At 45.1% G+C, this 14,790-nt stretch overlaps 1 protein-coding gene across 1 annotated transcript; it reads left to right on the top strand.

Moving 5' to 3' along the window:
• Positions 1 to 2,510: 2,510 nt before the first annotated feature.
• Positions 2,511 to 10,374, top strand: GLRX (glutaredoxin). Its single transcript, XM_077817213.1, has 3 exons — positions 2,511 to 2,793; positions 6,956 to 7,076; positions 10,138 to 10,374. Exons 1-2 carry the CDS (start codon positions 2,587 to 2,589, stop codon positions 7,064 to 7,066), a joined length of 318 nt encoding a protein of 105 aa, XP_077673339.1. The 5' UTR covers positions 2,511 to 2,586; the 3' UTR covers positions 7,067 to 7,076; positions 10,138 to 10,374.
• Positions 10,375 to 14,790: the final 4,416 nt, after the last annotated feature.

The raw sequence follows: 14,790 nt of genomic DNA, 5'->3' as shown, positions 1-14,790 counted from the left end.
ATTGTACAAGGGGGCAGGGTTCAATTAAATGTAACTTTAGCAGCCTCATAGCCAAGATGGAGCCTGCTCTGCAGGCAGCTTTGGCCAAGAGATGGCGCGTGCAGGAATGGAGCAGGAAAAGTCCCTTTCACCCCAGAGGCACCTGTTCCAAACGCCCCAGCATGAACACACACGCACACACACCCTGGAAAAGTACAACAGATATAAGAAAGAGAAATATTTATTTACAGAGGGATGAGGGGAGAAAAACAACAAGGGGAAATATAGGGGGAGCGGTAAAACAGGGTTGCCTCCAAACCAAGGCCCCACAGGTCCAGTGGTAGCAGAGTCCAAAAGGGCAGACACCGAGCAATGTGTCTGCACACAGAGTTTAGGAGTTCCAAGCAAAGTTTAGTGGTGAGTCTTGGGTGCTTCTGGTCATCTTTGGCGCCCATAAACTTTTCCCAACAAACCCCTTTGGTGCCCTCTTCTACTGCTCTCCGCAAAGCTACACAGAGCGACCACCTCCTCACTTAACTAGCTCAGAGCCTCCCTCCTTATTCCCAATGCAGAGTCACAAGCCCCAGTATTCACTGCCCCATGCAGCTCTGGGCAGCTGTGATACTGGATCCAGCTCTGGCCTGTCCTTCTTGGGTGATTCCCCCCTAGCACAGTGCTTCTCCTGGCTCCTGTCCTGGGGTGTTCCCGATTGGCCACCCTCTCCTTCCCAGGCTTTAGGCAAGTTTTCTGCTGCTTCACTTTGTGAGGGCCTATGGACTGCAGCTCTTTTTTTTTTTGAGCTCCAGAGCAACACCCTGGAGTTTTCCTTCTTTCTCTTACTGCTTCCCCCCCAGCTTTTAGGAAAAAGATTTAAAGGGGCCATGCTCTCTAAACCCCAAAGGGGTTACATAAATTTCAAAAAACTCAAATTACGTTTTAAAAAGTGAGTAGTGATTTTGTTTTCCTTTCCCTTCTAGATCAGGCCAAGCCAATACAGTATCAGATGCAGCCACTCCTCCCCCTACCTCCCTTCCAAAGCTCTATATGTGTCTAAGATGGGTCAGGTTGTGAAACATTTATTCTGACGCTGAGCAGTTACACAAGTGTTCCTAGTGAGACTACTCACATGAGGAACTGCTCACCTGTGGGAGCCAGCAGTTCACAATCTGGCACAGAGCTCTCAATACACCCCCTTAAACTATATTTTTTATTTACTTTTATTTATTTCTTTTGATTTATATAAACATTCCGTGAATTGGGGCCCTTAGTCTGTATTCTAGGCTCATCTTGACATGTTGTAAAAAATTGAATGATTAAAAGCAGATTACTGCCGTTAACACACACACACACATATCCCTTCCATCAATAAATAACATAATCACCCACCAGTCAAAATTTTAGTTAAGATCTTTATAGGCTTCCATTTGAGTGATCCCAACCCTTCACAGCTAGAGAAACAAATGGATCTTCCTAGGTCTGGACCCAGTATTAAGAACTGGGCAGGTACACACATAAGCCTAGGGAGTTTTCAGTGCAGTGGAGGGGTCTTAGAACCTGCACATGAATTACCAGGTAGACCAAGTGGAAGAGAGAGTTTTCTTTTTGTTATTTAAAAAGACGTAAGTGTATTTATCGTTCTTCTGTATTAGGCCCCAAGCCTGCAAACAGCTAAACAAGTTTAATATTATGCCTGGGAATAGGCCCAGTTACTTCAATGGAATTTCTCAGTTATATATAATTATGTGCATAACTGTTTGCAGGATTGGGGCCATGTTCAGTAAACTGCCTTGGTCTAGTAGAGGTTAGAGCACAGGACTGGGATTTAGGATTTCTTTTCTGTCACTGACTCAGTGTGTGACTTTGAGCAAGACCCCTAGCCTCTCTGTATCTCAGTTTTCCCATGCCTCATGGGCCTGATGCCCTGAACCTGGTGGGGCTGAAGCCTCATGTCCTGTGCCCCATGTGGGGCTGAAGTCCAAACCCCGCACCCTGCAGGACTGAAGGCCCAAGCTGCACAGGACTGAAGTCCTGAGCACCAAGGGGGTGAAGCCCCAAACATAAGGTACAGAATTACAATTTTCCTTAGTGGGGGGGAGTCCAAAGTGGGTCACCAGCACAAAAAGGTTGAGAAAAACTGCATTAGAGAGATATCCACCCTTCCGTACAGCTGAAACCAGCAGCAGGCAAGCCACCACACAAACTCAAGTCTGGCGAGAGAGGCAAGGCTTAAGGTTTAACCCTTTTTGCATGCATTAGTTAATAAGGAAACATTGCAGAGTAGCCCATTTGTATAAATTTTCTCATATCACAACTCAGAGATGCTGAAATAACAGCTGATGGGCAAATTGCTTCACATTTGAAAACCATTCATCTGTTTGCAACTATGGAATTGCTAAAATAGTGCCCAGAAGCTAGGTTCATTGTCTCTTTAACATCCAAGACTGAGTGAAGGAAAACTCCTCCTACAGGGTGGGGGCCCTATAAGGAAGGCAGTTTGCAGCTTACAAAAACTACAGTCACTTACTGCTTTAGCTATTACTGTTTCTGTTCTACTTGAAGGATAGAGCTGCCTGACTCCTCCTTGTGTTAGAAAGCAATACTGTAAACATGACTCAGGAGTTTGTGCAGAGCAAAATCAAACCTGATAAAGTGGCTGTTTTTATAAAGCCAACCTGTCCTTACTGCCGTAATGCAATTAAACTACTCAACAAATATTCCTTCAAGAAAGGCCACCTAGAATTCATTGACATCACCACCCAAGATGATATGGATGGCATTCAGGATTATTTCCAGCAGACTACAGGGGCAAGAACAGTAAGTTTTTCAATTATTCATATTTGATAGTTGCTTAATCGTGGTCACAGTTTTCTGATTTATGCACTGTGCAACAGTGTGCTAGGTGCTCAGCAGGCACAGAGGGCAGGTCCCTCCCTTGAGGAATTTGCAGTCTAGCTAGGTGGAATAGAAGGGAAAATAAAATACAGCCCAAGGCTTTTTTTCTCCCAATCCTGTTTAATTGGTTTTTAATGTTCTTTGTGGTGTCTTTTGTTTGTTCTCTTGTAAAATGGCTTCCTATGTTCAGAGTAACTGCAGTATTTCTGTCTTGTGTGCTGTAGTATTTTAGATCTCTTTGGTTCACTATGCTCGTCTCTGTGGGTCTTGCTCTGTTCCAGAGCTATTGTGTAACTAGTTTAATTAAGATGTGTGATACATTTTATAGAAACCTTTCAGCTTCCCTACTGGCTTTCTATGTATTTGGAAGGTGCTCATTGTTATGTCTATGGCATCATAGATACAATTAACCTGATTGATCCAAACAGCCAAAAGTTGTGATCCCTTGGATTGTTTCTGTTGGGAGGGCACATGGATGATGGTTTCAGAGTAGCAGCCGTGTTAGTCTGTATTCTCAAAAAGAAAAGGAGTACTTGTGGCACCTTAGAGACTAACCAATTTATTTGAGCATAAGCTTTCGTGAGCTACAGCTCACTTCATCGGATGCATACCGTGGAAACTGCAGCAGACATTATATACACACAGAGATAATGAAAAAATACCTCCTCCCACCCCACTGTCCTGCTGGTAATAGCTTATCTAAAGTGATCATCAAGTTGGGCCATTTCCAGCACAAATCCAGGTTTTCACACCCTCCACCCCCCCACACACAAACTCACTCTCCTGCTGGTAATAGCCCATCCAAAGTGACAACTCTCTTCACAATGTGCATGATAATCAAGGTGGGCCATTTCCTGCACAAATCCAGGTTCTCTCACCCCCTCACCTCCCTCCAAAAACCACACACACAAACTCACTATCCTGCTGGTAATAGCTCATCCAAAGTGACCACTCTCCCTACAATGTGCATGGTAATCAAGGTGGGCCATGTCCAGCACAAATCCAGGCTTTCTCACACCCACCCCCCCCTTTTTTTTTTTTTTCTGGGGACACACACACACACACAAACTCACTCTCCTGCTGGCAATAGCTCATCCAAACTGACCACTCTCCAAGTTTAAATCCAAGTTTAACCAGAACGTGGGGGGGGGGGGGGGGGAGGGGGAGGCTACCTTGCATAATGACTTAGCCACTCCCAGTCTCTATTTAAGCCTAAATTAATAGTATCCAATTTGCAAATGAATTCCAATTCAGCAGTTTCTCTCTGGAGTCTGGATTTGAAGTTTTTTTGTTGTAAGATAGCGACCTTCATGTCTGTGATTGCGTGACCAGAGAAATTGAAGTGTTCTCCGACTGGTTTATGAATGTTATAATTCTTGACATCTGATTTGTGTCCATTTATTCTTTTACGTAGAGACTGTCCAGTTTGACCAATGTAAATGGCAGAGGGGCATTGCTGGCACATGATGGCATATATCACATTGGTGGATGTGCAGGTGAACGAGCCTCTGATAGTGTGGCTGATGGTATTAGGCCCTGTGATGGTGTCCCCTGAATAGATATGTGGGCACAGTTGGCAACGGGCTTTGTTGCAAGGATAAGTTCCTGGGTTAGTGGTTCTGTTGTGTGGTATGTGGTTGTTGGCAAGTATTTGCTTCAGGTTGCGGGGCTGTCTGTAGTCAAGGACTGGCCTGTCTCCCAAGATTTGTGAGAGTGTTGCGTCATCCTTTAGGATAGGTTATGGATGATGGAATCAGCTGTTTGTTCAATGCAATCCCTGTTTATTTACAAAGACTTTGTTTCCCTGAACACACCCAGATATGGTTATCTACTGCTAGCTCCAAATCTATTTCAGCCAGTACTGGGTCAACAAGCTCTGTTGGCTTTTTCTCTGGGCCGTGCTGTCTGTGCTTCTGTGGCTGTGTTTTGTGTCTGGCTTTCCTTGCTGCCTTCTGTAAGCTTTTCCGGTCTTTCTGCTATTTCTGTCAGACACCCAGATGAACACAGCTCCGATCCAGTCAATGCTCTGGCCCCTGCATTTGCTGTACAATTCATCAGGGATACCCTTTGACCCTTACAGTTCAGCTTCTACTCTGAAACCTACTCAAACCTTGCTAAGTGCATGTGTTCGGGGTGGTGGTCCTATTGTGTCAGCTATCTGGTAATATAAATGAGCTTAACGGCTTCTTATAACTATCCTAAATGGAAGATGGTGGATACGCTCCCCCAGTTTCACAGCAGGCTCGGCACAATCCATAATAAGCCTAATATTAACTCACTCTGAACACACTGTTCTTGCCCTGTCACTTGCACTGTAAGAGTGGCATGGAATCTTAATGTACATAGACACTATGGTGATAAACACCATGGAAAACCTGTGCACAAGAGAACCTTTCACAACACAAGCAAAGTGAAAGTATGGTCTAGTAGTTTGAGCGTAGGACTAGAAGTCTTGGGCTTTAGACTCAGCTCTGCCACTCTTTCTATATAATATATATATAGCTTTAGGCAGAGCGGTTATCTGAATTGCCCCACTTTATGTAGCAGTAAAGTAGCTATACTATTATCTACTTCAAAATGCCCTCATTGTGAGTCATAATACTTGTGAAGCAATTGGAATTCCCCTGGTGGAAGGTTTTCCCAACTACTTATGAAGCAACTTCCTCATTTGCAGCACAGAGGACACACATTGTTGTGCAAGGTTTCAGAGTAGCAGCCGTGTTTTGTATTTGCAAAAAGAAAAGGAGTACTTGTGCACCTTAGAGACTAACCAATTTATTTGAGCATAAGCTTTCGTAAGCTACAGCTCACTTCATCGGATGCATAAAGTGCATCCGATAAAGTGAGCTGTACTCACGAAAGCTTATGCTCAAATAAATTGGTTAGTCTCTAAGGTGCCACAAGTACTCCTTTTCTTATTGTTATGCAAGTCTCACTTGTGACCCTTCAGTTTTATATTTCACAAAGTTGCACAAGGATTAGAAAACAGATTTCCTCCCAGATAACAACTTGCATAGTAGCAGGCCAGCCTGTTCTAATAAGTTAAAAATAATTTGACTCAGGCTTTACACAGGAAACGTAGTTTTGTTTTGAACACAAAATAGATTTTGGTGTCAAAATCACTTGGACAGGCATAGAGATTTGCCTTTGAGTTGTCAATCTGCAGATATCTCATAGGGATGGGCAAGTAGAGTCAATGATGACACACTTCTCCCCAACCCTGACTCTTTTTTGTAGTCCTAAAACCAAACCTCTTGAGGTTTGGCAAAGGTCCAGTTAAGAGCTTTGGGCTAGATTAACAAAGGCAAGTTAGGTGTTGCAACACCTACATCCTAGGATTCCTGTCGCTCAGTGGAATTTACAGCCCCAAGTTCGTGTCCCAGGCATTCCATACAATACATGGGAAGAGTTAGGTGCCTAAGGAAAGGATTCTGATAAGAAGCCAGCCTAGGTGCCTGGACTGACCAGCCAGAGGGAGATGCTTCTGGGGGGGACACCGGGGGCGGGGGCTGTGGATTTTCAGCTGTGAACCCTCTCCTGGAGTGAGGTGCCTAACTAGGTCAGATCTTTCTCACAAGATAACAGAGCAGAATAGCCAATAGCCTCTGTTCCACCCCTTTCCTCTGAATTTCACTCCTGGCTAACTTAGATGGCCCCTGCTCAACTTGCGGTGCCTACCTCTCTCCATATATAATGACAGGTTTCAGAGTAGCAGCCGTGTTAGTCTGTATCCACAAAAAGAACAGGAGTATTTGTGGCACCTTAGAGACTAACAAATTTATTAGAGCATAAGCTTTTGTGAGCTACAGCTCACTTCATCGGATGAGCTGTAGCTCACGAAAGCTTATGCTCTAATAAATTTGTTAGTCTCTAAGGTGCCACAAGTACTCCTGTTCTCGCCATAAAATTGATGGTACCTAATGCAGGGTTGTGAATTCCACTGGGTGGCAGAGCATCTAGGGATTAGGCTTTGTAACATGTAAGTAACATTGTGAATCTGGGCCCTAATGTCTTCAGAGATCCTGCTGTACAGCTTGTTTTTCCTCACCACTGACTAACAAATGTAATTTGTGTGCACGTCTAGGTCCCCCGTGTGTATATTGGAGAAGTCTGCATTGGTGGATATTCTGATCTGGTTGCTTTAGAAGAGCAAGGAAAACTCTCTCAAAAGCTAACGCAAATTGGTGCTCTATAGTAACATGAAGGTAAGTGAGGGGGAACATACTCGAACCACCAGGAACCAGTTCCTGTATCAGAGAAGAAATTTGAATGTCATCAGGTAGATAAATGCTATTTCTGACTCAGCTGTAACTGGTACTGTGCTTACTGCACCTTTCCAGGGAAACAAAATCAGGACACCGTCAGTTTCACTCTGTAACACAAATGCAAATGCCCTGCTGGTTGTTTTGTGAAAGGTTAGTGGAGGATAATACAAAGCCCGCTCTGCTTGCAGGGATAATGAGGATGCAGAACCACACAAGGATACGTTATTGGTAGCTCTTATTTCAGATCCAGGTGAATACATGATGTCCCCACTTTTGCCCATATCCAAATATATTTCAAGAAGATTCATTCCTGCAGAATGGTGGAGCATTGTGTTTCTCAGGTTAAAAACAGAAGCATTCTTGTGGTGGTTGGGGTTTTGTTTTAATGCTTATGGCTGACTCAGTATCATAATGGTGAGTGCTGTGATGCAGTTGACCAGCATTTGATTCCCAGGTCCGCTCATGGTTTCTTTCTACTTGCAACAGCTTGCCTACCAGTTGACTACCCTACCGGAAAGAATGTTACACTTGCCCAAGTGTTTAACTGTTTTACCCTTTCCTAGCTGGTCTGTGTAGGATATAGGTTGCTGAAAACTACTGCAGCTAATAGACTCTTTACATCACAGGGCAGAAGCTCCTTTTGGAGTAGAGATAGATGTAGCCTGACTGACAACCATGGAGAAGATGGGGCCATGGTATCATCATGTGTGCTCTAAGAGATCCATTGCAAGTTCCCACAGTCTGTTAATTTACCATATTTGTTACCTGATGGTACTACTTTTTAAAATGATACTGTCTTGTATTCCCAGTGCCTTGGAACCCTAGTCATGGGCCAGGATCCCATTGTGCTAGGGCTGTACAAACAGAACCAAAAGACAGTGTTGTGTAGTAATACAAGTGTGGCGGTCACCATTTTGATTGATACGCGGAGGGAATTGGAACCAGGGACCTACAGAGCTATAAGCACGAGCTGATACAACTTAAGTTAAATAGTCAAGGCTGTCTAGCTGGGGCTGTAACAGACTTGTATCCTCCATGGATTGAGTAGAGAGGGGGACCTGCAACACGCTCACCAGTGGTCTTTGGATGTTGTATAGCCAGGGATGGATTAAATCTATAAGGGATTCATATTGGTCTCATATCAGAAACTAGAGGCAGAAGGTTGTGGAAATGAATCGGGCAGCATTGCTTAGTTAGCTGGAAGGATGTCTGTCATAATACCAGAAAAACTACATGGGAGTATTAAGTCAGTGGAAAGCTTTGTGATCCTGTGGACAGGGTACTAGAGTGGGACTTAGAAAACCTGGGTTCTAGTCCTGGCTGGACCAGGGATCTGCTGAATGACCTTAGCCAAGTCACTTCACCTCTTTGTGCCTCCATTTCCCCATCTATAGAATGGACACAACACTTACCACCTCTATAAAGTGCTTCATCACCTATGGATGAAAAGGCCTTTAAGAGATGGCTATTTATCTTGGGGCTCTAACATGTATGGGCAGGGATTGATCTTCATTTTAGTCTAATCCTGGGGGCGGGGGGGAAGTATTAAGTGGCCTTTCCTAACTTGCCACACTTGACTGGGGGGTAGGAAGATAAAGGTGGGTAAAGCATTGATGGGTTTTATAGAAACTCAGCATAATCTCAAACCTATGAAAATGTGAGGTAGCCACCCTAGTGCAGAACTTCCTATATATCTAGATTTACAAAGCACCAGATCTGCTGCTGCTGAAACGAGAACCACCCCCCCAAGGGTTGCAGACTGGAGAAAGCACTAGGCTAGCCAGTGCAGCACAACGTAGTCACGGTGACTGTTGCTAGGAGAGCATGAGCTGTGTATTATCTATCACTTTTTAAAAGGGATGGGACAGAGCGCTGGGAATCCACCTTATTAGAACTGAAATCCCAGTACTGTACTGGCATCACTAGCATTGGCATAGTGACTTGAGTCACTGGGAGTGCTGCTACGCAAATATAAGTAATGCAAATATTTAAACTTGGATCTGTTTTCTGTTCCCACTAACTGAACTACTCATTAAACTCAGTCTTTCTTTGTCTTTGGTGCTTCATGGAGCTCAGTGGATGGCATCTCGGCCAGCAGATAAATAGAAATAATACTCCTTACTTTACTGTAAACTTAATGTTCATGCAATACCCTGCTTACTGCCCAAATACTGGTAACTTAGATGCAGCGCCTCTAAATAACCCTCTGCTAAATATGCACTTTCCATATGTGAAATTATCCAGTATGTGGTCAACTAGCTTTCCTGCTTTCTTGAAATTTCGTATGTGCTTGCCACATTACAACACTCTCTACCCTCTGATAGGAAAGCAATTATCTTGCCCTGAACTAGGGCTGGCCAAAAAAACAAGTATTCCACTTAATGAAAAATGTTGAAGTTTTGACACTTGATTTTTATATCTCCAACAAAAAAAAGGGGGGAGGTGGGGTGGGGTGGGGGGGGGAGGAGAGACCATCCCAGAATAGCCAATAGCCCAGGGATGTGGGAGAACCAGATTCAAGTCCTGCTCAGAATTAGGCAGGACTTGAATCTGGTTTTCCCACTTTCCAAGTAAGCTCCCTAATAACCAATGAGCTATTGGTTATTCTGGTCTCTTTTCTTTTGACCAGAAATTTCATCATGGAACTGAGGCATGTCTTGTCAAAACTGATACATTTCCATGAAAAGTTTTGGTTTCAACAAATCAGCCTCTTCTGACAAGCTGTTCATGAAAATTCCTGACAAGCTGCACTCTGGACTATGTCAGCCAATCATATCCTCAATCTGCCTGAACTCTTCATTCTGAAAAATCCCTACTGGTTTTTTTTCCTTAACGATTTGAACAATAGATCTCTTAGTCAAAGACGGCTACACTTATGTCACTAATGTAACTAGACTTCTTAAATCAAATCTAAGAGCTCTTCTAGGCATGTATTCTTTTGGTAAACTGGCCTCTTCCAAAAAGAACCTGTAATCTCTACTTATATCATTTCTAATTTCAGGCCAAAAATGACTGGAATTTGTGACTGCATCACCTGCCACCGGAGCCTTAACAGTGACTTTCCTGTTGCCATCTGATTTCCTTCTAAATCTACAAGAGATGTGGATATTGGGCATCTGTTCTTTTGGTGATGGTAATAGTGGTGCAATATGTTATATCCCTTCATCCTGTCTAGCCCTGGGAACAAACCCAGAAAATGGTTGGACTTTGCCTAAAGGAATAAAATGTTTGCACTAATGAGGTGTGTTTACCCGTTTACCAATACAAACATTCTTTGTACTGCTCAAGCCTTATTATACTCCTGCTGTCTCCCTTCTGCGCACATTTCTCTCTCGGCCCCTCCCCCACCCTTCAGGATAGTTATCCAGCAACTCAACTCTTCCTTAGTAGTGTAGAGAACTTTAGCTGTTTTCCACTTTGACCATGTGTTAAGCTGAAGCCATATAGGGGGAAGTGTAGGATGTTGATGCTTAGGGCCAAATGGGATCCTGGAACCCTGTTTGAAAGTAGCTGCTGGAGTCAGTGCATACTGATCCCAGCCATCTGCCAAGCATATGACCCTCTGGTAACCCTGACAAGTCTCTTAACAAGGATTGAGAAAACAATATTCTCTGCTGTGCTGCCCTTATTACAACATACAGCTACAGGCAGATAGTTGCAGCTCAGCTAGTTCAGAATGGGTGCAGCTGGATAGGAAAGGAATGCTACATGAGGAAGTGTAATTTTCTGGGGGAGGTGCAGCCTGCCTGTAAACTGTGTTGGGTCTTTAAATGGAAATAACTTGAAAGATATTAAGTTTATTACATTTGAGCTTGGTGCCCCCCTGCTACTCAGAAGGGGACCCCAAATGCAAGTTATACAAAGCTTATATACCTTTTAGCAAAGCATGTTACCCTCGTGCATCAGAAACCTTAGCTAATAGACAAACTCTTTCCTTATCTACCACCTCTCCCTGCTAGATACATTCCCGATGCTCAACTATTACTTCAACTACACAACATGGACCTAAAGCAATGCATCAGTAACCTTTCTTATCAGGATGGGAGGCCCACATCACAAGGCCAGGAGGCAGGGAATTAGGAACTGACAAAGAACAGAAACCGGGAGTCAAGACAGGAAACAAGGGGGAGGGTTTTCACAGGAATGCAGTATCTAAGGAACGCTCCTCCTGGTGCATGATGTGCTTGCTTTTAGACAATGGTGAGCCCCAAACCAAAATGGAGTCACATATACTAACTTTTCCTTAACAGTCCCCCCTTTTCTTTTGTATGTCAGTAAGCTATATCAGGGCTGAGTAACTGCAATGCAGGGTTAGCAGTTGCCAACAGCACATACTACACAATTGTAGGCACACAAAAAATAACACAAAAGCAATAACAGCCAAAAGAATTAAATACAAAATACGCCATCCTTAAGCACCCACATCTGGTAGCCATGAGGTGAGCCAGTTCCAGACCTCCTGGAATCCAGCACTGGTATTGTCGAGGCTGACGTGGTGGCAGAGGGCTGCCTGCTGCATGAGGATGTGGATGTCAGTTTCCACCCTGTGGTGCTGATTTACAAATACACAACAGCTTGAGTTAACCAGAGCACAAACCCCGCCCTGGTTTGCGAGGAGATAGTCCAGTGCTAGGCGGTTTTGCAATGTAGTTTGGGATAACTGAGTTACTTCAGTATGAAGGGTAGATAAGGCATTTGCAGTAGCATTTGCCATTAATTCCAAAGCAGCTGAAATGTTAACTATAGCTTTTTCTAGCTTGCTTACTCCTAGCTATGGCAGAAACCAGCACACAAAGGAGTGAAAGCCTGTGGGCCGTTGTGAAAGACGGTTTAAAGGAATACTTTGTCGGTTTCTCCATACTAGATTGCGGATCTCTCCCTGGGTCAGGGTCTGGTGTACTGTCACGGCGGGTACTCTAGCCCCTAAGGTACATGTACCACACCATCCTGCCGGGAGAACCTTATAGGCTGTGTGATTGCATAACCAATACCAGCCAGACCCTCAGGGACTGGCCAGGGGGCCCCGGAGTAAGTGGAGGGGCCTGCCACACCAGAGCTGATCTGGGTGGTGTCCTTGCACCCCACAAACTTCCCCACAAAAACTATTTTCCATGCCCTTACATCGTGACACACATAAAGCATAATTCCCCTGGGCCACCATATCAATAGACCATCTTTGGATCATAATGTTCCAGTTAAATGTAGTTGCCCATAGCTTAGCTTGAAGTGTTCAATTAAGAGGGATAGGTACCCCTACCAGTGGGACCCCCTGACCCAAATATGTGGAGGTATGAATACAAATCCAACACTGCGTTCAATTCACACCCTGTTTTATAGAGTGGGTTAAATTCAAGAAGCTATTGCCCTCCCATCCTTGTACTGGACTTGGGAATAGGAAGAGGACCCCCCCAGGCAAACCATACCAATGTCGGCATCCTCCTCTGTATCATACAAAAAACACACCACCAATGTAAGTCCAATAAACAGGAACACAAGAAGTCCTGGTGGGCTGTAAACGTCCCAATAGCTGGAAAGCTCAGTCCATGGGTTGGTAGTGGCGTTCATTCATGAAGTGGCTCGTCCGATGGCTTGTCAAGGTCAGGTGGGGGTCCCAGCACCAACTTAACCTAGCTATGATGGATCCAGGAACCTTTACCTGCAACTTTTAAAGCAGAATAAGTACATAACAGAACCTGGTACAGCCCCTCCCACTGGGGTTCCAGGGGGTCAGTGCGGGGGATCTTTTTTACCATTACCCAGTCCCCTGGGTTAAAAGAATGAACCTGTAACCCTAAGGGTGCGGTTTGAAACAATTGAGCTTCAGATTGGTTGTCAGTCAGCTCCTTTTGCAGTCTGGCAACATATCTGGCCAAAGTTTCATCTCCATCCAAGAGGCTAGCATGTGCAGGAACATAAGTTCCCGGGACTAAAGCTGGTCTCCCAAACAACACCTCAAACAGGGACAGGCCTAGGGGCATGCGTGGGGTTCGTCTTATGTGCCATAAGACTATAGGCAAGGCATCTGGCCACTTAAGTCCAGTCTCTTTACAGAACTTCGCTACCATTGTCTTTATTGTTCGGTTCATGCGTTCCACCTGACCTGCAGACTAGGGGTGGTATGGAGTATGTAATTGTTGGATAATCCCCAAGCACCGGTACAATTCCTCCAAAATCTTTGCAGTAAAGTGTGAGCCCTGATCTGAATCGATGACTTCATGGACACCAAACCTGGGTACAATGTCTTTCATTAAAAACTTTACCACAGATCTTGCGTCTGCCTTTCTGGTTGGTATTGCTTCAGGCCATCCGGAAAGTTGATCCACTATGACAAGGAGGTGGTGAAACCCTGAGCTTTTAGACATTTCTGCATAGTCCATCTGCAAGCGTTGAAACGGGAAGTTTGCCCAGGGTCTCCCCCCCTTCAAGTCGGCATCAAGCCGAGTCTTAGCAGAGAAGGCCAGGCAAGTAGGGCAGGAGCCGAGAGCCCGCTTCACCGCTGAATAAACATGGGGCGCCGCCCAAGATTTTAGTATAGCAGCTGCTGTGCCCTAGATACCAGCGTGACCCAAGGAATGAAAATAATAAGCAGCGTAGATAACGGATAAGGGGGAGAATAAGGTAGAATAAGCAGCGTAGATTAGGGAGTAGATAACGACGGGGGAGAATAGGTTTGTTCCCGATTCGCCAAACCTAATCAGGGCCCTCAGATCCTTCGCAGCGTTTCCAGTCTCGAAGCTCCTCCGAGGATACGTCAGTATATAACAGCATCCAGTCAGCAGGCGGGAAGGGCATATCCAGGGGGAGGGAAGATGAAATCAGGAGGGGCTGTAGAGCTGCAGGCTTCGCGGTTGAGTCAGCTAATGCTTTGCCCTGGGATACAAAAGTGTTAGGCTGCCTATGCGCATAACAGTGAACCACTGCCAGCTGGCGAGGGGACTGAATGGCATCCAAAAGGGCAGAAATTAGAGGGCCATTAGTGATTTTTGTGCCTGAGGAGGTTAAAAATCCTCGTTGTTTCCAGAGCTGGCCCATAGCATGACAAACACCAAAAGCGTACTTAGAGTCCGTGTAGATAGTAACAGTCCTTCCCGAATACAACAAACAAGCCCTGGTAAGCGCGTATAACTGCACCCTGGGCACTGAAGGAAGGTGGTACGGGGGCAACCTCGATAATGTCTGCCTGAAAGGTAACTGAATAGCACCAGATCTGGTGGCCATCCGAGGACCCATCGGTGAAAAGGAGTAAGTCGGGCTTGGTTAAAGGGGAGTCAGCTAAATCCGGGCGAAGCTTACCATCCTGCGCGATGACATCAATCCATACATGGTGAGGGGTACTGCCCTCCGGGAGGGGTAGCATCGTGGCTGGATTGAGGACGTTGCAGCGGCGTAAAGTAACGTCAGCAGCCAACAGGATTAGTTCATATTTAGGAGCCCACTGTGGAGACAATGCCTGTGTAAAATATTGTTTTAAGAGAACCTCAACCTCGTGAGGGACCCAGACAATCAGAGGGTGCCCCAAAACAATAGGTCGTGACTGTTCAACCGTGACAGCGGCAGCGGCACTGGATCGTACATAGGAGACAGAGCCCCAAATGACAGGGTCCAGCTGCACTGAGTAATAGGCTGTGGAGCGTGGGCGATCCCCCAGGTATTG

The sequence above is a fragment of the Eretmochelys imbricata genome, chromosome 5, assembly GCF_965152235.1.
Source record: "Eretmochelys imbricata isolate rEreImb1 chromosome 5, rEreImb1.hap1, whole genome shotgun sequence".
NCBI classification, from domain to species: domain Eukaryota; kingdom Metazoa; phylum Chordata; order Testudines; family Cheloniidae; genus Eretmochelys; species Eretmochelys imbricata.
Note: the sequence above shows the minus strand (reverse complement) of the source record. Positions and strands in the feature narration are given on the sequence as shown.